General features: G+C 44.3%; 1 protein-coding gene across 8 annotated transcripts in view; it reads left to right on the top strand.

Moving 5' to 3' along the window:
- Gak (cyclin G associated kinase) overlaps positions 1-26,901 on the top strand; it is a 65,989-nt gene that overhangs the window by 23,119 nt on the left and 15,969 nt on the right. For 6 of the 8 annotated variants that reach the window (XM_028867430.2, XM_028867431.2, XM_028867429.2 and 3 more), the window contains 13 exons: positions 1,702-1,837; positions 2,227-2,339; positions 4,112-4,202; positions 5,564-5,687; positions 9,129-9,178; positions 9,748-9,896; positions 12,527-12,649; positions 13,664-13,797; positions 18,013-18,207; positions 18,631-18,748; positions 19,216-19,295; positions 24,663-24,856; positions 25,915-26,061. In XM_028867430.2, coding sequence (XP_028723263.1) covers positions 1,702-1,837; positions 2,227-2,339; positions 4,112-4,202; positions 5,564-5,687; positions 9,129-9,178; positions 9,748-9,896; positions 12,527-12,649; positions 13,664-13,797; positions 18,013-18,207; positions 18,631-18,748; positions 19,216-19,295; positions 24,663-24,856; positions 25,915-26,061 — 1,654 coding nt within the window. The remainder of the gene's footprint in view (positions 1-1,701; positions 1,838-2,226; positions 2,340-4,111; positions 4,203-5,563; positions 5,688-9,128; positions 9,179-9,747; positions 9,897-12,526; positions 12,650-13,663; positions 13,798-18,012; positions 18,208-18,630; positions 18,749-19,215; positions 19,296-24,662; positions 24,857-25,914; positions 26,062-26,901) is intronic. The other 2 variants (XM_037209296.1, XM_037209295.1) reach the window with 1 other exon arrangement.

The raw sequence follows: 26,901 nt of genomic DNA, 5'->3' as shown, positions 1-26,901 counted from the left end.
ACCCCCTCTGGACACCAGTAGGTCACAGTTGTTTTGCCTGTGCTTCTAACTGACTGACTAGAAGCCTGGCTTCCCATAAACCCCTCCTGGGGTTTGATTAGCTTCCTAGAACAGTTCATAAAACTCAAGAACACACTTATGTACATTTACTAGTTTATTATAAAGGATATTATAACTGATACTGATGGAGGAATTCATAGAGCCTGTAGGAGAATAGGTGGGAGCCTCACGACTCTACCAAGGTGCACCACTCTCTAAGATCTTCTGTCTGCTCAGTTGTCTAAGAGCTCCCATGAACCTTGACATTTGCATTTTGTGGAGACCTTGTGATTGGTTACCACCTTGGTCAGGGTCAGTCAGCTTAACCCTCATTTCCTCTGTCCTCTTAGAGGTTGAGGTCTGTGATCTTGATTTTGTCTTGGTCTTTCTGGTGACCGCATGCCCCATCCTGAAGTTACATACAGATGGCCAACAATCAGCAATTCAAGGAGTTATATCGTAGGAAATAGAAGAAGACTAAATATATTACTTCATACATGGCCCCTGTTTAAACACTGAGCTGGGCCCTCCATGTTGTGACCAGAGCCATCATTTCCATAGAGACAGGGACAGTGATGGCATCATCAGCACCCTCCCCCCCAGACACTGTCAAGGACTTACCTTACGCATTTGAAGTTTATAGGAGTCAGTTAACCACACTGATGAAGACACATCTTCATTAATTTCCTGGTCCACCCTAGGGGGTTTCTCACCACATATCTGGACACATCTAGGTGTTGTGTATATGCTATTGCCTGTGGATAAAATCCCAGTGTTTCAGTTACCCTCTCTTCACACTGTTGGATGTGGTGAGTAGAACAAACCATAAAAGGAGGTCAGGTCTGTGGGAATCCCTAGCTTGCCTTTATGCCCTTCACACTGCCCAATTTGTAGGAATTATCTACATGGAGCTCAATTCTTGGCATCTGCTGTGCCTTATATAGTGAGGTTCTCAGGGTGCTTACCCATCTATAAAACCTGTGTTTGAGTAGGAACCATGCAGTTTTGATGGGAGCCTTTTGATTTGAATAGCAAGAGCTTAGGACTTGTTGCTGAAACGTAGAAAGTTCTTTGTGGTGGAGGTGGGAAGCTTCCCATGGAAGGAATTGCTGTCACTGGCCCATCTTGCCAGGTTGACTTTTTAAATTTTAAATTGTGTGTATTTGTGTGTCTCAGGGTAGTTGTTTGCATGTAAGTGCTGGTGCCTAAGGAGGCCAGAGCAATTAAATCTCCTTGGAACTAGAATTACAGGTGATTGTAAGGTGCCAGACATGGGTGCAGGGCACCAAACTTGGGTTCTGGAAGAGCAATATGTGCTCTTAACCATTCAACCACCTCTCCAGCCCCTAAAGTGACTTTTTTTTTTATGTTATAACCCGTGTGTGACTCATTCAAATCAACAAAAAACGGCAGCCTGTTTGGTGCCCTCCAAGGTTCGCCAAGAAGGGGCAGTTCTTTTGTATCCCTCTATTGATGACCTTGTCTCCTGGGTTCCTGCTCAGCCTTTCCCTGCTGGTCCCTGTTCAGCCTGTGCCCTTTTTTCCTTGCATAGTCCCTCCCCCACCCTCTATTCTCCTTTTATTCAACCTCTGGTCTCCTTGAATATTCTCGTTCAGTCTTTAATCTGTCCCTCACACTCCGCTCTCCATTTTTTCCACACAGGCACTGGGCTGTATCTTATACCTACTATGTTTCCGGCAGCATCCTTTTGAGGATGGAGCAAAACTTCGGATAGTTAACGGGAAGTACTCCATTCCTGTAAATGACACTCGTTACACAGTCTTCCATGACCTTATTCGTAAGTTCCTGTTATGAATTTGCCTGATTTAGAAACTTGAGGAGATGAGCTTCCCTGTTGGGTTTTAGGTACTACTCACTCATTGACCATGTGGTCCCACATTTTCCTCCATAGCTGCTGTTCTGACAGCTTTCTAGTGGGGGCTTTTCCATGGAACTCCCACCTGCTCACCCCTTTGGTGAGCTTATGGTAGTCTAAGTGGCCATTTCTGATAGACTTGTTAATTTTTGTGGTCACTCTGTCCTTTTCTCCTTTGCTTCTGAAGTCAGCTCTATGGGTAAAGTATATGATCTTTGTTCTGTAACCTTTGCAATAGCAGATGGCCTGTCCAGCTGATACCCAGGGCTGTAGGTGATACGGGGCTAATTCATGGTGTTGTTTTGCCTTAGGTGCCATGCTAAAGGTCAACCCAGAGGAGAGGCTGTCCATTGCTGAAGTGGTCCGACAACTTCAAGAAATCGCAGCAGCCAGGAATGTGAACCCCAAGGCCCCCATCACAGAGGTAAGGACATCATGAGGCTCAACTGTCCATGCCTAGAACTTTAAGGTGTTGTGTATTCTTGACATTAGCCTGAGACACCTTCATCCTATCGTACTGAAGTCACAGACCCTCACAGGCTAATGGTTACCGCAACAGGCACTCCTGTGGGTCCTAGCTCAGATGGTCTCAAACTCTGGACATGCTCACTTAGATGAGCCAACAGAGTTTCTTTATCATACCATCTGGTAGGTTTTTTGGTTTGGTTTTTTTTTTTTTTTTTGTTTTGTTTTTCTGGGTGTTTTTTTTTTGTTTGTTTGTTTTGTTTTTTGTTTTTCTGGATGTTACTATCTACATCTCACAGTTTCTGGGGGCATGCACCCAACCATAGCCTTGTGGTTGCATTCATCCCCAGGCTCAACTCAGGTCCAGTGCACATAGTTGCTGGCAGTACTGTGCCTTACAGGCTGTTGGACTGAGGCACCCTGTGCTCTGAACTTTCAAAAAGTAGGCAGTCCAAGAAAATATTGTGGTATGGAGGTTCAGGAGGAGTCTAGCCTACATCTTCAGGGCATAGACAGGTCCCAACATCTGTGCCCACTTTGTGCTGTACAGCTCATGGCTCAGGCCAGATTCTGCTGTCCTACCATCTAGCTAATTCCTGAGGTGAGGCCTCTTCTGAATCACTCTGCAGAGACTGAATGTCTGGTTCTAGTTTTGTCTGCTTCCTGTTGTTGGCCCTTTCACCCCTAGAAGCAGAACTTTTCAGGGTCTATGGATACTGTACTAGTTATCAGGGTGTTTAAGGTCTATGCTGCTGAAGAGCAAGGGTACAACATGGAAGAGAAGACTTTTGGAGATACTGGTCTGAATCCCCATCTGTGGATAGGGATCCTCAGGGAAGTAGTAGGTAGAAGAGGTCTGTGACTCCTTTAGGGGATCCTGCTGATAAGACCCTTTCTATTGGCACTAGAGAGTAGGAAAACTAGGAACAGTATATGTTTTAAGAATTCAGGTGCTCTGAGGATGGCAGGGTGATGATATGGATGCTTTTGACAAGTTTCTTTGGTTGATCAGGTTGATGGTAATAGATCAGAGGGACAAAAAAGGCATTGGGAGATTGCTCTGTGGCAGGGCTACCTGGGGCCTCTCCTGTTACCTTTGGGCTTTTGCAGAAGCATTTGGTGGCTGTCTTGGAGACCACTGGAAGGTAGGAAGCAGGACTGTGGACCTTGTTCTTCATAGTGTGTCAGGACAGAAGTACTGCTGGCCAGTGAAGACACCAAGAGTTTTATGATTGTAGTGCTTATAGAACCCATGAACACTTTCTGTGGGCTAACCAGCTCCTTAGACAATATGCACTGTGAGCTGAGTTCAAAGAATAATGTAAGCATGTTCCAAGGAGTTGGAGGAGCCACACATAGCACTAGGACCACAGGTATTAGGGTTCTGGACTGCACAGCTGATATGTCTACTCAAGATGGTCAAGTAGATTGGGAGGAAATGAAGTAGAAAGAACAGATTCTATGTTTGGATATGTCGTCATAGTATAAGGGTATTAGCATTTGTCTGATGTTACTCTCTAGGTTACCCTGAATGTTTTTTTAGAGCTATGAATAGAAGTTTTATTTGTTTTATTTCTACCTCTGCCAAGACTCCTGGGAACTTACTATCCTTGCATGTTAGAGTAAACCAGATAGAGGCTGGCTTATCAGCTGAGGGCACAATGCTAAGTGCAGGTGTAAACTAACTCTGGCTTTTGTATGAAGCTGACACCATGCCTTTGAATCTTATAGCTGCTGGAGCAGAATGGTGGCTATGGGAACTCAGGCCCTTCCCGAGCACCACCCACTCCTGGGGGCCCTGTGAATAACAGTTACAGTGGAGGTAAGTGCTCCAGCCTAACCACTAGTCTTTCCCCACAGGTTGTTTACCAGGTACCCAATATGCATCAGAGCAGATATCAAAACCATGTTCCTTGGGGGTTTTCAAGTGGTGATTGTCTCTACCATTCCAAGGAATTCATAGTTCTTTTGAGCCATTGTGCTCAGGGTAGAATACAGAATTTGACAGGGTATTTGGTCTTAAATCAACCAAGGGAAATATTGTCAGGGAAAGATCCAGGAAAAACCAATCAAGAGCCACTGGGTAACTCTGTCCCATAGGAGTTATATTAGCTTCACAAAAAATATATATCTTCACAAAGCAAGGGTTAACTCACCTGCCATTCAAGATATAATGAAATAAGTCTTCCAGCATGATTGATGATAGTCTGTAGCTCCTCTGGAGGTTAAACCGTGTCCTGGACATCTGCATAGTTCAAAGCCTATGGAAATGACCCTTCTTAAGAGAAAACCTCCCAGAGTGCCTTCCAGAAATTGAGTATCAAAGCCAAACCTGCTTTAGACAAGGTTAGCAGATAATACCTTAAGGTCACAGAGCCCTAGAGGTGCCTACTGGGAGGGGAGAAGGAGAAGAGATGGGAGTCATAGGAACTAGGGTGCAATAGGAAGAGTTGAGGGTTATTCCTACTGGTTTGAGAGAACCAAGCCACAGAACAGTGGCTTTCCATCTCATGTGGAATGGCCACCTTAAGAGCACCAATGAGGGAAAGGAGGACTCTGAAACATTTACGGTCATGAACTGACTGTGGGATGAGCCATTTTCTAATCTCCTTTTTGCAATGTCAAGGACTAACTTGAGTCCTTCTCTAGATCTTTGTTTCCTAGAGAGGATGCTCTTGTCTCCAAAGATTGGCCACCCCAGTGTCCTGGTACTTGATGTTCTTACTCTGTGCCCAGTATGTGTGGTGCAGTTAGGGTTAGGATTAGGGTAGGGTGTCTTCTTTTACATTATGCTATGTGGGCTGTTTGTGGGGCTGTTCAGAACCTAAGTCGCATCTGTGTTAGCTCTACCACCGCAATCTTTGAGGGTGTCACTCTGTGGTCTCAGAGTCCACTTTTGTGGGCTTCACCTGCACTCACTTTAGAAAGGGTATCATGTCCTGCAGTTACTTTTTTGAAACTGTCTCATTGTTGGTGCAGTTCCAGGTAGAAACTAGGTCTGACTTGTTCACATAGCCTTCTGTGCCTATATTGGCCATTCCTTGGGTCTCTGAAATGGCTGGAAACAACAGGCTAGCACCTGCTAGTGGGAAAGATAGCTCACTGGTGGGTTTGAGGGAATCAGGGGAAGCAATGAGGCTTCTTGGGGACATACTCTTGACCTACTGTGGCTCTTTCCTGTAGTTCTGGCTCTGGCAGAGTATGACCAGCCCTATGGTGGGTTTCTCGACATCCTACGGGGCGGGACAGAACGGCTCTTCACCAACCTCAAGGATACTTCCTCCAAGGTCATCCAGTCTGTGGCTAAGTAAGTGTGAGGGCTGTCCTATCCTGTTCTTTGCCTGTATGGAAATTCCCCAAGGCAGTGTTAACTTTGTCACCCTCAGTTAGGATGAGCCATGTACAGACTTGAGCTTGAGACCTTGTCTTAGTTTGCCTTCTGTTGCTGTGATAAAACACTACCCAAAACCAATCTGGAAAGAAAGGGTTTATTTCAGCTTATAGGTTACAGTCCATCGTCAAGGGAAGCCAAGATAGGAACTTAAAGCAGGAAATTCTGGAGGTAGAAACTGAAGCAGAGGCCATGGAGGAATGCTGCTTACCGGCTTTCTTTCTATGGCTTGCTCCGCCTGCTTTCTTATGTAGCCCAGGACCACTTACCCATAGGCTAGTCTTATGGAGAGATTTTCTCAATTGAGATTTCCTCTTCACAGATAATCCCAGCTTGTGTCAAGCTGACAAAAAAAAAAAAAAAAAAAAAAAACACAAAAATAAACACCACAACTAACCAGCACAAACCTGAGGCCCCTGTCCATAGGACCCCCAACAGAACTGGCTTTGTGCAACAGCAGCATCTCAGGATCTCCTTAGCTCTGCTAGTACCTGGCATGATGGCACTATTTTTCTTTGGTACCAAATAGATGAAGCAACTGCAGGGCAAAGTGGCACCTTCCAGCATACTCTGGTTACTAGAAGTTAGTCACTGTGAGACCTGGGCCACAGTGGGTGTGAATATATGCTTAAGAAAGTCAAATCATGGCCCAAGAGCCTTGTTGAGTATTCCAGAACACAGTACTGTGTTAAAGGTTACTCCTTCAGCTTTTCCGGAGGGAATTGTGACTGAGATGCTTACCAGTATGGATGCTACTGCTGCCCAAGGATGTCTGTTTTTATAGTAAGCACCATTGGATCATATTACTTATGGTCCCCAAACTTCTACAGTTGATGAAATATCCTTTCATTTTTTTGTTGTTGTGACTGTTTTATGTTCGCAGCCTTAAGAGTTGCATGTGTGTGCCCTGTGCCAGTGAGGGAGTACACATGGTGGGTGTGTTGCATTGTAGAAATATGGATATGTGAGCATACATATGTATATACCTTCTGCCTGGAATGTATGCTTAAACCACTAGGCATGTCCAACCTTTTGATATTGTAACATGATCTCTGTCTGTGTTAGGGTTCTTTAAGGGAACAGAACCGATAGAATGAATACTATATATTTCTATACAGGATTTATTATATTGATTTTTAGGCAGTAATCCAGATAGTCCAGTGATGACTGTCTTATGACAGAAAGGCCAAGAATTCAATAGTTGTTTATTCCGAAGTCTAATGAGGCAGTCACTCCAGTATCACCATTTGGTTCTGTTGGGTCTGTCTGCCTTTCTGAGTCTAGACTCAAACATGACTTTAACCTTTTTTCTGTCTTTTGGATGTTTTCTAGAGCTTTATTTAGTACTTTGGGCTTTTTCACTTTCTCTAAAGCTTCACTCCCCACCATACAGCTGCTTGATTGCCATGTTGCTGACCTCCATACCTATCAAAGCATGTCTCTCTCTCTCTCTCTCTCTCTCTCTCTCTCTCTCTCTCTCTCTCTCACACACACACACACACACACACACACACACACACACACACACACACAACTGAGTTTATAATAAACTTTAAAACTAAAGCAACAACAACACATGATGTTTTAAGTAAGTATATGATTTTTTTGTTGAGCTATAGTCATAACTATCTTTGGCTGCATGTAACCTGTGGGTTACAAAGTAGACATAACTGATAAGAGTTACATAACTCCTATATTTCTTAAATTAGCAGCAAATAGCCTTCATTTTTTGGCTCTATTGTATGTGAAAAGGTCCAAGTGTGGTGACAGGTGGCAAAAGTGACCACTTCAGGCTCTCTTAGTTGCTTGAAGCTGCTTGATGCCTTAGAAACCAAGATCTGGGCCACCTTGATCTATGTTAGGTACAAACCTGATGTGTATACCGTTGAACCTGTGTCCAGTCCCCTGTACTTTTCCCTAAACAGACTAGAGGTTAGGGTATGTGTGTGTGGAACCCTAACTGATACTCAGTACCCATTGTACACCACTAGGTGTCTTGTGTGTGCTTTCCCATACCTGACCTGATACTGGGGCTCGTTTATCTTCTTGAGGGGTCAGCCAAGTTATTTTTATGCTGTCGTCTGTGTTATATTTGCGCCCTCCACTCTGTTTACCTTTGTAGCCCTGATTGATTTGAAACTCACTATGTGGACCAGGCTGCCTGTGAATTCACAAAGATCAGAAATTTGCCTGCCTTTACCTCCAGAGTACTGGGATTAATACATCTACCACTGATACCTGGTATCTTGGTTACTACTGGGTTATTAATTGTTTTTGTGAAGAAACAGATTGAAACTAGTTAGTTCTGATCTGTGGCCTGTTTGTTTAACTGCCTTTTCCCACCAAAATTTAAGTACCAGATAAAGCTGTACTTCAGTACATACTGTTTGTTGTCTCAGAGAGCCTTTTATACCCTAATTTAGCCTGTCTTAAATTCAAATGACATTTTAAACTGTTGAGATTGTCATAATCAGGTTTTATGTCAGTGAATTTATAGTGTATGTCTATTCTTTCTTCCACCTGACCCTCTATATTGACCCCTTGTTGACTCTGCTGATTCCAAGTATGCCTTCCTCAACTGCCTCTGACTTTCCTATCCTGATCTCACTGCCCAGCTATGGTGTGCTACTCAAAATAGTTCTACAACACCATTTACCCACTTCTCTCCTTTCCAAGATATCTTGGTTGTTCCAGCATAAGTGGGTTTTTTTTTTTTTTTTTTTTTTTTTTTTTAAAGAGGAATTGTATGTAGAATAAGTTTATCAAGTTCTTGCATAGTCACTTAGGATTTGATCTGTATTTTTGTCAGTTTTGTGAACCAATTTAGGGTATTGGTTTCTAAGAGTTTTTTGGTTTTTGGTAGCCATGAGCAGTGATTATCTTAGTCATTTGGGATGTCTTTGTTTCTCTCCAGCAGTATCTGCTGTCTCCTTTCAGGCCTGTATAGGGCACAGGGTATGCTCTCACCTCAAGTTGCCAACCACTGTTCCTATCCAGCCCCCTCGAGTAGTGGGATCAGTGACTGATGTCTACAGCACCCTTGTCTTTGTTACTGTCAGGATCAACTCTCAATGTTTTTGCCTTGGAGAACACTTTAGAAAGAAAAGATGGTTAAAGCCCTTCTGGGGCTGCTCTCTCCCACTTTCAGGTGTTTTATGCCACTTCTCATTGGTTGTCAGCTCATACAGCAAAGTCACACACAAGATCTTGTGCACATGTACACATACACACTTCTCATGGAATACAGCCTGCCGGCAAGGTTACCTCAGCGTTCTAGGACTTGGACTCCACTTAAAGTTCTTATGATATAACTGCCAAGTGTTTTCTGTAGTGATTTGAGTGTTCTTTTCTTTCCAGCTATGCAAAGGGTGATCTGGACATATCTTACATCACATCCAGGATTGCAGGTATGTCTAATTGGATAATAGACATCTATAGGGGACTTAGACAAGGGGCCAGTGGAGGTAGCCGAGATGCCTCTTTTGCCTCTTTGGTAGCCATGGATCCATTTGAGGTGTGACTTGGAGACTACCCAGATTGTTGGTGGGTAGGTGTTTTATATCGAGCATATTTCCTGGCCTATGAAAAGGGCAAGGCCAGTGTCAGCCCAGCTTCTGGCATGACTGGAACTCTGAGGGTACAAACTGAGTAATATAATGATCAGGCCATGCACATTTAAAACTAGATAATCTAGGCAAAATAATAATAATAATAATAAAATAATAATAATCAGAAAAGCTGATTGTAGCCCTTATAGACCGTGATATATATCAGGTTACCTGAAAAGTTTTCCTAGATGTTTGTGATTAGCTTTGTGAGATTTCCTGTGTTATAAGTCTGTACACCTCCCACTGCACAGGCTGAGACTTAAAAGAGGGTGAGAAGAGCCTGTGTTTTGCTAGCTGACATGCTAGGAGGCAAGCACAGCCCAAGTGGGCAATCCTTTAGTAGCTAACCTGAGCCTGCTCTGTTTCAGTGATGTCATTCCCAGCAGAAGGTGTGGAATCAGCAATCAAAAACAACATAGAAGATGTACGGTTGTTTCTGGATGCCAAGCATCCAGGACACTATGCTGTCTACAACCTATCTCCAAGGATATACCGGGCTTCCAAATTTCACAACCGGGTAAGTGGCCTTGAACTTTTTTTTTTTTTTTTTTTTTTTTTTTGGTTTTTCTGGTTTTTTGAGACAGTGTTTCTCTGTGTAACTTTGCACCTTTCCTGGAACTCACTCTAGTTCAGGCTGGCCTCGAACTCACAGAGATCCACCTGCCTCTACCTCCCGAGTGCTGGGATTAAAGGCGTGTGTCACCACTTCCCAGCCACTATTTTTTTTTTTTTATAATTTGAGCCATTCTTTTAGCATTGAAGTGCAATTTTAAGTGAAGGATCTGTACTAGCCTGATATGGACAGTGCCAGACAGCTGCAAAGAGCAGACCTTGGCAGCTGCCAGGGAGGCTAGGGCTAGAGGTGTGGCCAGGACTGAGTATCAGCCAGAGTTTGAAGGGAACTCTGCGTGTGTGCACACGCGCGTGCGCGCGCGCGCGCGCACACACACACACACACACACACACACACACACACACACACACACACAGACTATGGGGTAAAAACCTTGGGAAGATTGTTGCTTCCCAAGAAACTAGGATGCCTTCCTACCCTTCACTGCTCCTGGCTTCCAGGACTGTTCAGTCATATAATCCAGTTGGTGACATTGAACACAGGGCTTTTCACATATGTAAACTGACCCAAAGCACAAAAAAAGGTAGTTCTTGTGCCGGGCGGTGGTGGCGCACGCCTTTAATCGCAGCACTCGGGAGGCAGAGGCAGGCGGATCTCTGTGAGTTCGAGGCCAGCCTGGGCTACCAAGTGAGTTCCAGGAAAGGCGCAAAGCTACACAGAGAAACCCTGTCTTGAAAAACCAAAAAAAAAAAAAGGTAGTTCTTTTTGCAGCATCAGTGAATCAATCTTGTGGCATAGCCACTCATAGCCTAAAGGGATGTCACGTGAGAACCCCAGCTGAGAAAGATGCTCAGAGACCTAGGCCACCACATTTGTGGAATCATTCATAAAGGACAGTTCTGAGGGGCCAGTGAGATGGTTCAACAGATAAAGGTGCCTACTGTCAAGTCTGACAACAAAGTTCAGCCTCTTAGACCTGATGTTGTTCGAATCTAAAATGGTCTTATAATAAAAAACCAGGAGCCAGATATTGGGGTGAAAGCTGAAAGATCAGAGAAGCAGAACAATCCACAGCAAACCTCACCTTACCAATGCCTCAGCCGATCCTGTTTCCACGAACCGTCAGACTGAAAGCCTCTGAGTCCTCACCCAAAAGGATCTCAGCTGAACTGCTTTAGTTCCTTTTTCCTCACACCTTATATACCTTTCTCTGCCCTGCCATCACTTCCTGAGATTAAATGCTGTGTGTGCTTCCCAGTACTAGGATTAAAGGCATGTGCCACCACTGCCTGGCTCAGTTTCCAGTGTGGCCTTGAACTCACAGAGATCCAGATGGATCTCTGCCTCCCGAGTGATGGGATTAAGGGTGTGTGCCACTACTGTGCCTCTATGTCTAATCTAGTGGCTGGTTCTGTCCTTTGATCCTCAGGCCATCTTTATGAGGGTACACAATATATTACCGCAGAAGGAGAAAGATCAACTCTTACTAGTTGCCCTCTAACCTCCATGTACATATGCTCTGTGGCACTTGTGTGTGTGCATGGATACACACTGGTTAAAAAAAATGTTTAAAAAAGGACAATGTTGCCAGGGGGTGGTTGTACATGCCTTTAATTCCAGCATTCAGGAGGCAGAGGCAGGTAAATCTCTGTGAATTCAAGGCCAGCCTTGTCTACAGAGCAAGTTCCAGGACAGACTGGGCTGTTATACATAGAATCCTGTCTTGAGTAAAACCAAAATTTATTATAAGCCACAGTCATCCTAGGGTTCCCCCCTACTATGTAACCTCCCTGGAACTGTGGGTTGCAGTCTGATTGTTCTTTGCTTTATAGCTAGTATCCACTTATGAGTGAGTACATACCATGTTTGTCCTTCTGGGTCTGGGTTACCTCACTCAGGATGATATTTTCTAGTTCCATTCATTTGCCTGCAAATTTCATGCTGTCATTGTTTTTCTCTGCTGAGTAGTACTCCATTGTGTATATGTACCACATTTTCTTTATCCATTCTTCAGTTGACGGGCATCTAGGTTGTTTCCAGGTTCTGGCTATTATGAATAATACTGCTATGAACATAGTTGAGCATGTATCTTTGTGGTATGATTGAGCATTCCTTGGGTATATGCCCAAGAGTGGTATGGCTGGGTCTTGTGGTAGATCGATTCCCAATTTTCTGAGAAACTGCCATACTGATTTCCACAGTGATTTTACAAGTTTACACTCCCACCAACAGTGGAGGAATGTTCCCTTTGCTCCACATCCTCTCCAACATAGACTGTCATTAGTGTTTTTGATCATAGCCATTCTGAGAGGTGTAAGGTAGTATTTCAGAGTCATTTTGATTTGCATTTCTCTGATGACTAAGGATGTTGAGCCCTAACATGGGGTTTCTCTGTGTAAAAAAAGAAAACAAACCTGCCTTGAAACACACACACACACACACACACACACACACACACACACACACACGGGACAATCTTATAGGCAGAGACTATAGGTAAACATGTGGCGATCCCAGCCCAGGTTCATTGGGGCTGGTGCAGAAACTCAGCTGAGTGAACTCTCTCCCCACAGGTCTCTGAGTGTGGCTGGGCAGCCAGGCGGGCACCACATCTCCATGGTTTGTATACTCTATGCAGGAGCATGCATGCCTGGCTCCGGGAAGACCACAGGAACGTCTGTGTTGTGCACTGCATGGTGAGTTGGGCTGGCTGCATACAGTGAGCCAAAGCAACACTGGTTCTGAGTACTATGGGGAACACTGACTAGAGGAAGACCTCTATGCTTACAGCTTTGGGCTTGATGGACACAGGCTCCCTGGTGGTTCCTGCTTCTGTTGAATAAGAAGCACTCATAAGGGCCCTTTTGGTGATCTGAACAGCAAGAAGCCACTCCTCTGAGAGAGGGGTAAGCACCTTGAGATAAATGAGTTTTTATCTCAGGTTTTCCTAACCAGAGTGAGGGAAAGAGATTAGGACAACCAACATGCAGTGTGGCATCCAACAGGAAGCACACTCAGGGCTCAGCCCTGCCATGCTGCAACTGTGTTTTGGTTTTTTGAGACAGGATCTTTGCATACCCCTAGTTGTTCTGGCACTCACTATGTAGACCAAGCTGGCCTCTAACTCACAGAGATCCACCTGCCTCTGCCTCCCCAGTGCTGGGATTGAAGGCATGTGACATCACATCTGGTACAACTGCTAATAAATATTGCAATGAGAACAATGGTAAAATGAACCTGGTGATACTGGCCTGTAATCTCAGCTACTTGGGAAGCTGAGGCAGAAGGATCATAAGGTAAAGGCCAGCCTAAACAACCTAACAAGACCCTGTCTCAAAATAAGTGAAAAGAGTATTGGTAATACAGTATTTACATAGCATATAAGAGACCCTGGGTTCAGTTCCTGGTAACGCAAATGAAGAGAAAGGTGTCGATAAGAGGTCTCCGGAAGAGATTAAACATGGTGAGGCCAGCAGGCCAGCCTGAGTAGGAGGCCAGCCTGTGTACTTTGTTACTGACTCTTCATTATCTTCTGGGCTCTGAATTCTCATTGCACCAAGTACATTTATATGTTTTTAAACAAGCCCAATATGAGGTCCTTCTCTTAGCCACATAGACAGTTGGGAAGTTTATAGGAACTGCTGTGAGCCCTCGTCCTTTTTGTGCATGGCCCTATGTGTAAAGGAATTCTGTCTCTTTCTTCATTCTAGGACGGAAGAGCTGCATCTGCTGTGGCAGTCTGCGCATTCCTGTGCTTCTGCCGTCTCTTCAGCACTGCAGAGGCTGCTGTGTACATGTTCAGCATGAAGCGCTGCCCACCAGGCATTTGGCCATCCCACAAAAGGTACCAGGTGATTCTTGCTGGGGACAGTGATGCCTACCGCTTTTTTGGTGCTGCCTTCACTGTGTTGGACCTGAAATCAGGTACTCTAGTTTGTCACAGGCCAAGTTAGTGTCACTGTGGTTTCTAGCTCAGCCCCAGACCTGTGCCCACAGGTACCCAGCAGGTGTAGACCACAGTTGACATTCAACTGGAACTCTCAAGCGGTGATATCTCTGACTTGTGATGGCAGCCTCCTGTTGAGTGCCTGGGTACCAGGTTTTCCAGTAAATGTGTGAACTTGGTGTAGCCATCCAGCCTTGTATGGACTCAGAAGGTTATTTGGGAATGCACTGTGAACCTTTACACTTTCAAAGTGTTACCCTGCTTGCTCTGAGATCACAAAAATACATATAAGACTCACTCAGACATTCCTGTTGGCATAGAGTAGGTCATTCACCTACAGCAAAGGAAGCAATTCACTTTGTTTTTCTTTTTGTTTTTTTGACACAGGGACCCACTCTGAAGCTCAGCCTAGCTTAGAACTCATTATATAGGCCAGACTGGTCTCAAACTTGTGCCAGTCTCCTTATCTTAGCTGCCCTAGTGCTGAAATTATAGACATGAGTTGTCATGTCTGGTTAAGAAGCCACCTTGTCCATTTTCTATGTGGCTACTTCATTTGCTAGCTGTGACCACTCATGTTTATTATTCACCATTCCCCTAGAGCAAGAGTTGCATTTGGAAGTCCAGGTTTTAGAAAGACACTGCCCATCATAAATGTCCTCTGTCTTAATGAGTACTTGGAAAGACATGGATCAGCCTCCTTACTGAGAAAGAGAGTGGACTTTGATATAGACAACAGAGCTGCTAAGGGTGGGTGGAACATAAAACAAAAGTCAACATGGATGCTAGTGTGAGGCAAAGGTCCATGCCAGAAGGGTTCTACATTTTGGCAGTGGGAGTAGTAGGTGCTCTTCCCACAGTACATAATTCCCTTGGGAATGGGACGCACCTTAGTTGATCACTGCCTGGTGGGTAGAACATCATGACTGCAATGTATTCCTCAGGCCATATAAGGAGAGTGGCTATACATATATCTGTGTCCCTGTTCTAGCATCTGTTAGGGGAGGCTGGAAGAATTTCAGCATATTTAGCTCTTAGCCATTTGTGCTTCTATTTCCCACATATTGGGGCTTGCTGGGCCGGAGATGTGGACAACAGAGCTACAGAGGGTGAATGGAGCATAAAACAAGACAGTGTCTTTGGGACTGTATCAGGAACCCTGGGGCCTCCTGGAGGCGCCAAGACATAGTGCCACCCCTGTCCTAACAGTCACTGGGACAACTTCACAACTATGCCCTTTTCACCCATTGTAAACTGGGGCCTTCATGCCATCAACTTGCCTAAGATCTAAAGAGCACTAAAGAGATGCTGCATTTGTTGTCAGGGTATATTTGTCTGGATACCACATGGGAAGACCCAGAATACTGTAGTGGGCATGGGTAAAGCCTGGGTGCATTTTAACAGAGTATCCATTCCTTGATGACTATTCTCCACAGTCTCCAGAAACCAAGGTGAGGAAAGCATATGCAGTGTCTATCCCTTGCTCTCTTGAGGGAAATAAACAGAACCAAAGAGCATGTTGGAATTTAGAAGGAAATTTAAGATAGCTGATGAGTCTTCCAAAGACCCTAGCAAGGAAAGCAAACAAGATTGTGTGTGTGAGGAGGAGGGCATATTCTACATTAGTAGAACTGCACAGTAGTAGTGTGAGACTCTCACACTCTTGGGTAGATTCTGGCCAGCAGAGGAGTAATCCAGTGATCTAAAAGACAAATCACCAGGTGTTGCTCACCTGAAAACCAACAAAAGATCAGAAACCCAAGAGCTCTCAGGTTGTTGCAAATGGCCAAACATACACATGTAAGTGAATCCCAAAGGAAGGGAAAGTATAGAATGAAACACTGAATACATAAGCATCTCCAGGATTCACAGCAGCCACAGCCACAGGCCTAGGAATCTCTGAGTACACAAGCACAACTAAAAACAAAAGATATATGAAAACCATCCTGGCATATCATCCTACTTCATCCTGAAAACAGAGAATCTGAGCCTGAGGGAAAGAAGCCACTTGCAGAAAGGAAAGCATGAATTAGACTGTCAGAAACCTTTGGCCACCAGTGAGGAATTGAGACAGGTTCTCTACATAGCCCTGTCTGTCCTAGAACTCACATGTAGACCAGGCTGGCCTTGAAATCACAAGAGATCTACCTCCTTCTGCCTCCTGAATGCTGGGATAAAAGGCATGTGCCACCAAGCCCACATGTGCACACACTTTTTTTTTTTTTTTTTTTTTGAGAATGGTCTCTTTATGTGTAACCTTAGCTGGCTTGGAATTTGCTATGTAGATCAGGCTGGCCTCAAACTCTTAAGAGATCCTTCTGCCTCTGCCTCTGCCTCCCAAATGCTGCAGTTAAAGGCATGCTCTACCATTCAAGGCCTAAAGGTTATTTTAAGTGCAGTGACATCCAGGAAAACTTGTTTCTCCTTCAGTTTGGCTCTGCTTCCTGTCTCAGTTGTGGGCAGCCTCCATTTCCATTTGCCTTTGTGCTAACCATCAGATGAACACAAACTTAGATTTTTGTTGCTACCATAGTTTTCTGACTCCTGGGCAATTGAGACAAGTCTACAGGAAGATCCCTTCACCCATGTTGATTGAAGAAGATAGCTGCTTCTCATTCCCCTCCCCTGCCAGAGGAAATTCTATTAGTGGGAGCCTGACACAAAAATGCCCCATATAGAAACACTCCCCAAAAGAAAGTCAGAAAGTTCTATCATCAGTAGACAAAATAGATTCAAGCCAAGCATGGTGGTGTACTCCTGTCATCTCAGAACTAGAAAGGCAGGACCAGGAGGACCAAGAGTCAAGGCCAGCCTGGACTGCATGCCAAACCTCTATCTCAAAAAAAGAGGAAAAACAACAATAAAGCTGGGCCTAGAGGCATGTATCTGTAATCCCAGTACTTGGAAGTTAGAGCCAAGAAGATAAGGAGTTCAAAGCCAGCTTCAGTTACATAAGAAGTTTGAGGCCAGTCTGATCTATGTGGCCTTTGTCTTAAATAAATCAAAATTTATAGTATGGTAATGCTGGAGAAATAGCTAAGTAGTTAAGAGCACTTGGCTATTCTTGCAGAGAAGACCTCAACACCCACATGGTGGCTCACAACTATATATAGCTCTAGTCCCAGGGGATCCAACACCCTCTTCTGGCCTCTCAGGGTACCAGATATGCAAGTGGTGGATAGATCAGTAGACATGTAGACAAACACTGACACACATAAAATGAAAATAAATAAATTTTAAAACAAAAAAATGTTATAGTAAGGTTGACTCCCAACATTCTTCTCTCAGTAGTTAGTAGAGTAAGTACACAACAAAATCAGTGACTCCCTAGCACTGACTGGCTGCTGTAGAATATTTCACCATAAATACAAAGATAACATTTCCTTCAAATGCATGTGGAACATTAAAGCAACTTCATTTGAGCCTTTAGTGTGTTTGAGTGTGTGTATTCAAAGTCCTCTGGAACTAGAAATAAAGGTCATTGTGAGCTGCCTGATGTGGGTGTTGAGGATTAAACTAGGGTCCTCTGAAGAGTGCAAGTGCTCTTAACTGCTTAACCATCTCTCTAGCTCCTAAGTTTAAAAAAAAAAGAAAATTAAACTGAAATTATACATACAATAATATATCCTCAGGCCCTAAGGGTTAATAAAACTAGAAGTCAGCAACATAATCTAGAAAAATTCCTAAATATTTCAAAATGAAACTTCTTCTAAAGAACTCATGGGTGAAAAAGGAAGTCTCAAGGGATTTAAAAATACTTTTTTTTTTTAAAGATTTATTTATTATGTATAGTGTTCTGCCTGCATGTATCCCTGCAGGCCAGAAGAGGGTACCATATCTCATTACAGGTGGTTGTAAGTCACCATGTGAGTGCTGTGAATTGAACTCAGGACCTCTGGAAGAGCAGTTAGTGCTCTTAACCACTAAGCCATCTCTCCAGCCCCTTAAAAATACTTTTAAAATGTGGTAACAGATTTTTGAGGAGCAACAAAAACCTTCAAAGGGAAATTTATGGCATTAAATACTTTATTTGAGAAGGGAAAAAAATGTCTGATATGTCTGTCCACTGAGGACACATCACATACTTGGGTGACAAATGCATGTCTGCCTTAGGTACATTGAATATATATGTGACATGGTGGCAGAGGAGCCCATCACACCCCATAGCAAGCCAATGCTGGTGAAATCTGTTGTCATGACCCCTGTGCCATTGTTCAGCAAGCAGAGGAACGGCTGCCGACCATTCTGTGAGGTCTACGTTGGGGAGGAGCGCATCACCACCACATCCCAGGAATATGACAGAATGAAGTGAGTACAGATTTGGGGTGTCTCACCCCTTGACGGTTTTGTTTCCTCTTGCAGACTTCTGGAGCAGAAACTGCCTTTGTGTTGACATGTGCTAGGTACAGATGACTGCATGTTGGGCTGAGGGTGGAGAAGAGGGGTGTATGTACAAGAGTGACTTCTTGTGCTTAGGAGGCAGAGGCAGGTGGATCTCTGAGTTCAAAGCTAGCCTGGTCTACAGAACAAGTTCCAGAATAACTAGGGATACTTAGAGAAACCCTGTCTTGAAAAATAAGCAAACCAGCAAAAAGAATGGTGACTTATTGGAATAAATATTCTGCCAATAACCTACACAAACAGCTAGAGAAAGTGTTGGGTAAACTCTTAGAACTCTTGTTTTATTTATTTATTTTAACTTACATAAGCCAACTTCTTAATGTGTTCCAGGGAGTTTAAAATTGAGGATGGCAAGGCTGTCATTCCCCTGGGCATAACAGTTCAAGGGGATGTGCTCATCATCATTTATCATGCCAGATCCACTTTAGGAGGGAGGCTGCAGGCCAAGGTGAGTGTTGCTGGAGCTGCTTACTATGTATTTTAGCCTCTGCATTGACCTTACTATCCAGTGAGCTGAAAGCTATTGTTCCATAAATATTTGGGCCAGTCCTCAATACTCTCTGTGTGACACTGGGCAGAGGGGATTTTAGCCTGAAACATCAAGAATTTCCCCCATGAACATAGGCTGTAGTCTCCATGAAGAGCTGTTGTGCTTAGTATTGGTACCTCTCCTGCCTCAACCCAAGCTGCTCTGACCCTTATGCAGGCGTCTTCTCCACTCTCACCAAGCATTTGACAGGGAACACCAGCCTCCAGATAGTGTTACCCTATCTGGACGTCCCCTATCTGTCCTGTGCCTTGAGTTGTGTGTGAGAACAGATTGTTGGACCCCATCTAGCAGCTTATGTTCTTGGGGAAGAACGGTGATCCAGGATTAGTATGCACTCAATGGGTCTCCTGCTGGTCTTCTTGTAGATGGCGTCCATGAAAATGTTCCAGATCCAGTTCCACACTGGGTTCGTGCCTCGAAACGCAACCACTGTGAAATTTGCAAAGTATGTTGGTGTTGCACTGTGCTGCTGTTGGAGAGGGACAGGTACCCAGAACCACTAGCTGAACACATGCATATGGGTCAGTCCAAAAAAACCCAAAATTCTAGCATTTGAGAAGCCTGCCAGATGATGCTGATTGTAAAAGTGGATGTAGGCCCTTGCCTGCTTGTGTGCTCTGCCCCTCACACTTTACAAAGGGCCCAAGTGCCTTCCACTTTGTACCCTGATGCCTTTGGACTGACCCTATGCATCTCTTTTTAGAGTTTAGCTAGTTAAATCTAGAGGTGACATAATCAGTGAGTTGGCAAAATCTACTCTTATGTTTTGATTCTTTGCTCTGTGTACAGGGCTCCGCTGGGTACAGAGTTTGGAGGTAGTGTGCTGGTCCTACCTTCTAGAAGCTTGGTCTGCTTTTACAGACAAATACATGAACACACACTACTGAGTAATATCCCTTTAGACTGACAGAGGACTTGTGGGATACTGCTATATATGTTCTAGCAACATGCTCCCAACTTGTGATGAGCAGCTGACATCACTCACCACTTCAAGGTTGTTGGTATAGCCTATAAGATTCAGGCTATATTTTCAGAGTCAGGTGTAGGGGTCTTGCTCGTGGACTCTTCTCCATCGAGCACACTCACCAGCCCTGAGAAGAAAGGAAGTGAGTGCTCCAGGAGTGAGCAGGAAGTTGCCGGGCTGTGCCACCTGCCGTGTTGTGTTCTTTCCACTCGCCCACGGGAAGCACTAGAGCTGGTCTGCCACAGGTCACAACCCCAGAGACTACATGTCTATATGTGTGTTTGCTAATCTCTTGCATTTGTGTCTCTTTGATGTTGATTCTTCACTCTGTTTGTTTGAGGCAAGGTCTTACTTGTCTGTAGCTTAGGCTCATACCAACTATGTAGCCCAGGCAAGCCTAGAACTCATGTCGATGCCCCAGCCTCTTTCTCACATTGCTGGAATTACAGGTGCCTCATTCTTTTTCTTGCAAACAGTAGTTTCTGTAATTTTCAGCCACTAATGGAGGCATGGTTAATTTTTTTTAAGACCAAATGACTGTAAACCAAGAAAATGTAGGTGAAAGATTTATATGATTCAGGTACTAGAGTTAATGAACAAGAACTTTTAATAGTTCTGATTAGTATTGCTATGGTTTGAATGTCTCCACCAAAATTTGTGCTGGAATTTAATCCCCATTTAGAGTTATTAAGAGGATAAGGACTTCATCTGACTATGATGTGGGGGCAAGGGGTCTGGCTTTTGGAAAGCTATTAAGATTAAATGAGGCCATGAAGGTAATACCCTGTCTGTTAGCTTTATATAAGAGGAAAGGGCTAGACTGGGACATTTTGTCTGGCCATATGATGCCCAGTGCCATCTAGGGACTCTATAAAGCTGCTGCCAGCCAAGAAGCCCTCATCAGATACAGCCACCAGTCTCAGACCTCTCAGCCTTCAGAACATAAAAAGCATAACCTTTTATTCTCTCTAAATCAGTCATGATATTATTACAGTAGCAGAAAATGGATCAAGACAACACATTCAGGGTTCTGAAAGCAAAGGTACTTGCCACCAAGCCTGATGACTTGAGTTTTATTCCAGGGACCCAAACGGTGGAAGGAGAGAACCAGCTCCTGAAGGCTAACTCATGTGCGTGTACACCCACACCCATACAAAATAAATACATTAAAATATAATAAAGAATTTTTTAAAAAGAAATTGGGGGGAAAGTGGAGGATTTCGGCAGACTAGGAATCTGGAGACAAGACAGATGTGAATTCTAGAACTGAAAACATAGCTGACATGAAGAATTTGGGAAATGTGTTGGCAGCAGAACAGGCACAGTGAATTGTAAAGAATGTATTCTTCAAACTGAGCACAGAGGAGATGAAGGAAGGCTGAAAAGACAAATAAATGCCAGATCTGAGGTCAAAGGAGAAGAAACAGATTCAGCTCCTGGAAAATCAGTAGACATCAAAGCCAATGAGGTGTCAGGTCTATGCATACCAGGTCTAATAACAAGAAGAGAAACCTCTGCCTCAGAACACAGTTAAATTGATAAAAGCCAGACAATAACAAGCACATGTAGGCAGATGTCATGATTGTCATAGTGACAAGGCTGATGACTAACATCTGTCAGTGAACTGAAGGGCTAGAGGCCAGAAGTCAGTGCAGTAGCATCTTAGGAGTGATGGAAGAAAAGGATGAGGATTCTGTGTCTAGGGAAAGTGCCTTTGGGTGGTGATTAACTTAGCAAATGTGTTCAGGGAAATAGCGGGGATAGTTTATTACCAAAGGGCAGACAGAACAAACTAGAAGCAAGCCTGAAACTAGCTGTTAAAATATGAGGGAACTTGGGGTGGTCTTTTAGTATGTAAAATTAAGTGTATGTTGACTACCTAAAACATAATAAATCATGTATTGTCGGCTTTAAGATTTGTTTGGAACTGGGCATGTTGGCACACACCTTTAGTCCCAGCATTCAGGAGGCAGAAGCAGGGAGACTCAAGGCCAACCTGATCTACTAGGTGAGTTCCAGGACAGCCAGGACTGCATAGAGAGACCCTGTCTTTAAAAAAAAAAAAAAAGATTTGCTTGTAGTAAAATACATGACAGCAGCCCCAAAGAGTCAGGAGAGATAACCAATGAAATGTTTTCTCATTAGCCTCTGAGGCCTGGAAGTCAGCAATGGGCTAATTGTAGGCCAAAGAAGTATGTTATGATTCCACAGAACACAATAAAAAGCTTAATAAGGATAGAGGAGAAGAAAGATGGAACACAGAATATGATTAATTTAGGTACAATCAGAATAGAGAGATGAAGAACCAGAACCAGAGGAGATGGACAGAAAATAAGCAAACTCATCCCTAGTGTGTCAGCCTGATTCCAGATGTACAAAATATGCCACATGAAAGATGATGCTACCAGGTTAACTAAACAAACAACCCAACTAAAAAGACCTCAAGAGCCATGTTGTAGAAATACACATGTGAAGACCAAAAAGGCTAAAAGTAGTGGGATGGCACCTACCACACAAACACAGGCTAGAGATCTAGTCACTGTCGGCAACAGCTAGTGCAGACCAAGGCGAGGTGCTTTGAAAAGTAGCAGTGTGGTGTGCTGAAAGGCCAGTGTTCGTGTGCTTGTGGGCACCCATTAACAGAATGGATGAACTGCATTTGATGTTATTTCTTTTCTTGGCAAGCAGAACAGTAAATAAATCGTTATATAGATCTTTTATACAATGACGAGTTTTTTTAAACTTCAGTAACTGAAAAAAACTGATTTCTCAGCTGGGCAGTGGTGGCGCACACCTTAATTGCAGCACTCGGGAGGCAGAGGCAGGCAGATCTCTGTGAGTTCAAGGCCAGCCTGGTCTACAGAGTGAGTTCCAGGAAAGGCTCAAAGCTACACAGAGAAACCCTGACTCGAAAAACTTAAAAAAAAAAAAAAAAAACTGATTCTCTTTTTTTGAGGTATCCAGTGTATGGTACTGTTACCTGGGTTTGGGGGAGACTTCAGACCACAGAATACTGACTACATAAGCCTACAGTAAGGCAAGGGTGTTAACAAGAGAAGCATACATAAATGTACAGCAGATTGCTCTCCAGAGCAGCTGAACTATAGCTGTAGAAAAGAATTGGGAGCAACACCATCAGATGAGCCTGAGTGGGTCAATCTGGTTATGGAATACACAACAGATCTGAGGTGTCCTGTGATTGAGTGAGGGTTCCAGGGGGATTTCAGTGCATTATACTCCAGTCATGACACAAGTCAGATTTTTATTTACAATATACTACATGTGTGAGAATCCCCTTCATTTCCCATTGGAGCCTAGACATACTGGTATCCAACCTCCAGGGCCTGTGAGCTCTGTCTTGAAGACCAGCTCCTAGCCCCCTACTCACACGCCCTCATTGTGCCCTCACTGTCCTGCTGGCTAGGCTGGGCATTCTCAAGGTCAGTTGGTCAGGGAAGCAAGAAATGAGCTGTGTCCAGAACTATCATCAACCTGTCTTAGAGGCCGAATCTGCCAAGTACACAGAACACTCTCCGTGGGTTCTCCTGCCTTGTCCCTCCATCCTCATTGATGGCAAGTTTTGGCCTTTCCTCCCTGTAGCTATCAGCTACATGTAAGCTGTTTCTGCCTAGCTCCGTGTAGTTACTAAGTTAAGTCCCAACTGAAAGACACATATGGAGGGAAAACCCCTGTCACAGAGCCACCTTGCTCTGTCCTGTACTCTCCAGGATGCAAAGGGTTGTATCCCAGGCAGGAAGTAGTAAACTAGGGATCTTAAGCATTGCAGGCCCACCTGCATGCTTATTTAATAATGGTAAGAAACAAAGTGAACCATTGCTTTGCCACCCAGATTACCACTCTTTCCTCCCCAGCTTTCCTTAGACAGTGGTGTTGATAACTACAGTCACAGATTCAGAGAAACCTTGGGACCAGGAATACATGGCCTCCCTTGGCACCCAGGGACATCCCTAAAAATGGGTTGCCATTGCTGTGTGTGTTTCGTAGATTTTGTTGGCTATGGCAATGGTGTTGATAGGCACAAAATTTAGTATAATGTACAGAGATATTACATAGCAAATAGGTTGTAAAACCAGGTTATGTTTGTGACTCTGGGATGTTCGAAATGTAGAATTTCTTAAAGCAGTGTGGAGCTACCACATAGGAAAAGTTTGTAAAATGATTAAGGTTGCTGCCTTTGAGGTGGCCTGGCTCAACATCCCTTGCTCCCCATGTCCCTGTGAAGTCTGAAGACCTTATGACCTCCTGCTTCCTGCCTGTCCCTTTTCTCACAGCCCAGGTTGCCTCCCTGGACCTTCAGCAAGTCTTGTTCCTAGCTTCTAATAACTGAATCCCAGAAGTCTCGATTTATGATTATCTAGTTCGGATTTTTACCAAGATGGACATATTTTTATAAAAAAATCTATTTAAGATTTCAGAGTACCTGATTTGAACCAATGAAGTTTCTGCAGTATGTGTCTACTTGTGAGTGAGGAGTGGGGCCTAGGGCCTCTGGTCAGGGCTATGGGCCTGCTTGCCTGCCTGTCTTCCTAGAGTCATGCTATGGCAGCTATCCTGTGTTTATTCTGAGCACCTACCTTCCCATAGACATGGGGAATACAGAAGTCTAGCTCAGTAGTTTGCCATACTAACAACTAGGGAAACCCTGCCCTGACATTAGGGGAGCAGTGATCCTGGGTGCATCAACCCTGCTATAAGTGCCCATGTCCCACAGGTAGGGATGGTTATGTGTCCACTGCCTCACCAGCAGTCTTTTATCCTTTCTGTGGATGCTGAAGGACTTCTGAAATACCCTGGCCATACTCACTCATTCCCTCTCGGTACCTGTAGGTATGACCTGGATGCTTGTGACATTCAGGAGAAGTACCCAGATCTGTTCCAGGTGAACCTGGAGGTGGAGGTGGAACCTAGAGACAGGCCCAGCCGAGAAGCTCCACCTTGGGAGAATACCAGCCTGAGGGGCCTAAACCCCAAGATCCTCTTTTCCAGCAGGGAAGAGCAGCAGGACATCCTGTCTAAGTTTGGTAAGATGTGCCCTGGCTCTCAGTGTGCTTGCTCAGGACCCAGTTCTAGTGACTTACATTTCTAGGAAAGATTTACAGGAACAGAGGTGCCTTTCTCCCTGGTTTGGGCACCCCTACCTGCTCTGTGCTTACCTAGGTGCTACAGAAGGTAGCAGAAACTCACTGTTGGATAAAGATGCAGCTATGGTACCAGGGAAGGGGGCCCGTGACACTATGATCCTGAGGCCTCTCATGAAACCATGAGCCACATGAAATACCTAGGCCTAACATGGGCCCAGCAGGGAAGTCTGTTCTCTTGCTCTACAAAAACAAACTCTAGAGCAGTTGTTCTCAACATGTGGGTCCTGACCCCTCTAGCAAACCTCTATCTCCAGAAATATTTACATTATGATTCATAACAGTAGCAAAATTATAGTTATAAAGTAGCAGCAAAAATAATTTTGTGATTGGGGGTCACCACAACATGAGGAACTGTATTAAAGGGTCACAGCATTAGGAAAGTTGAGAACCACTGCTCTAGAGTGAGGTGTTGCTCTCTTGAGTACATGGGCCTTGCATCTACTTTTGGGGTCAACACGAAGCTGTGACTGGGAAGGATTTCCTCCAGAGTTAGGTTTGTAACATAAGCTGACTCAGGTCACATCCTCCGGGCATGACTCTCCACTCAGCATAGGTGTCTCCTCTGTTTATGTCAGCCTAGTTCTCACAGAAAATGGAGTGCCTTAGCAGGTTGGGCTTGACCTGCTCCCTGTAGCTTCTCTATGGTCTGGATTTGTACATTTTGTGTTTTTAATCTGCAGATAATTAAGTATTCTTAAAAGGAATATATGTTTGCATCTATGTTTATATGTGTGGTATGTTCAATGAGTGTGCTGTGTGTGTTCATGGGTGTGGCACAGCATCCGAATAGAAGGATGGTGGGAATCTACCACAGCCAGACCTTGTTTCAAGGAACTGGTACAGATGTCCTGATGGCTTACCTGCTCTGTTGCTCTGGCTGTGCCTTGCCCAGTGTTGTGCCTGGCACAGGTAGCCTGATGTCAGCCCTTTCCTGGCAGGGAAGCCAGAACTACCCCGGCAGCCGGGCTCTACAGCTCAGTATGACGCTGAGGCAGGGTCTCCAGAGGCTGAGATCACAGAGTCTGATTCACCGCAGAGCAGCAGCACGGACACCAACCACTTTCTTCACACGCTGGATTGGCAGGGTAGGCATAGGCACAGCTAATTCTTCATTCTTCCATGGGGTCTAGTCTGTCATATGCCCGTGAACTTACTTGTCACCTCTAATTTCTGGCATCAGGCTCTATTAACTACACAATTGCAGCATTCTACAAGGACCATATGCTGAGATCAAGTACTTAGGGTGAACTTCATGGGGACAAGCAGAATTGAGGTCTCCTTAGAGGGACTGCAGACGCTACACATTGGCCTGTTGTGGGAGGAATTGTCAGTGAGGATCAAACTCCAGACTCATGCATGTCAGACAAATCCTCTACAATTGAGCTACACATTTAACACTATTGCCTGGCACTTAAATTAAGAACAGTTCATATATTCTTTTAAGATAGAAATACACACACACACACACACACACACACACACACACACACACACACACACATTCCCACAAAGCCTGAGATATCAGCTTCATTTCATTATTGACTTGAAGTCATTTGCTAACCAAGTCTCTATATTCATAGTCTTATTAACAGGCCCAGAGGTTCTTAAGGAGCAGAGGAGGGGGCCTCAGTAGAGGGATAAACTGAACCATGGTAGTTTATCACTTTATTTCTTTCTGCCTCCAGTTTCTACTGGGCATCTTAGTCCCTTCTTCATGTTTCATAGCCTAGTTATTACAACTAAACACCTAGGCTCTTCACCTTGACCACTCACCTCCTTGACATATCCCAGGGTATATCACTACCACTCACTCAGCAAAGGACATTTCCCCAAGAAGTGCTATGGTATGTCCCCTGCTAGGTTGTGGTTTACCAAGGCTCTCCATAGAGATGAAGAGGCTAGCAGGTGGACATGTTTGACGTTGG

The sequence above is a fragment of the Peromyscus leucopus genome, chromosome 10 (assembly GCF_004664715.2).
Source record: "Peromyscus leucopus breed LL Stock chromosome 10, UCI_PerLeu_2.1, whole genome shotgun sequence".
In the NCBI taxonomy this organism is placed as follows: Eukaryota; Metazoa; Chordata; class Mammalia; order Rodentia; family Cricetidae; genus Peromyscus; species Peromyscus leucopus.
The sequence above is the reverse complement of the archived record's forward strand: the minus strand, read 5'-3'. Positions and strand labels throughout refer to the sequence as shown.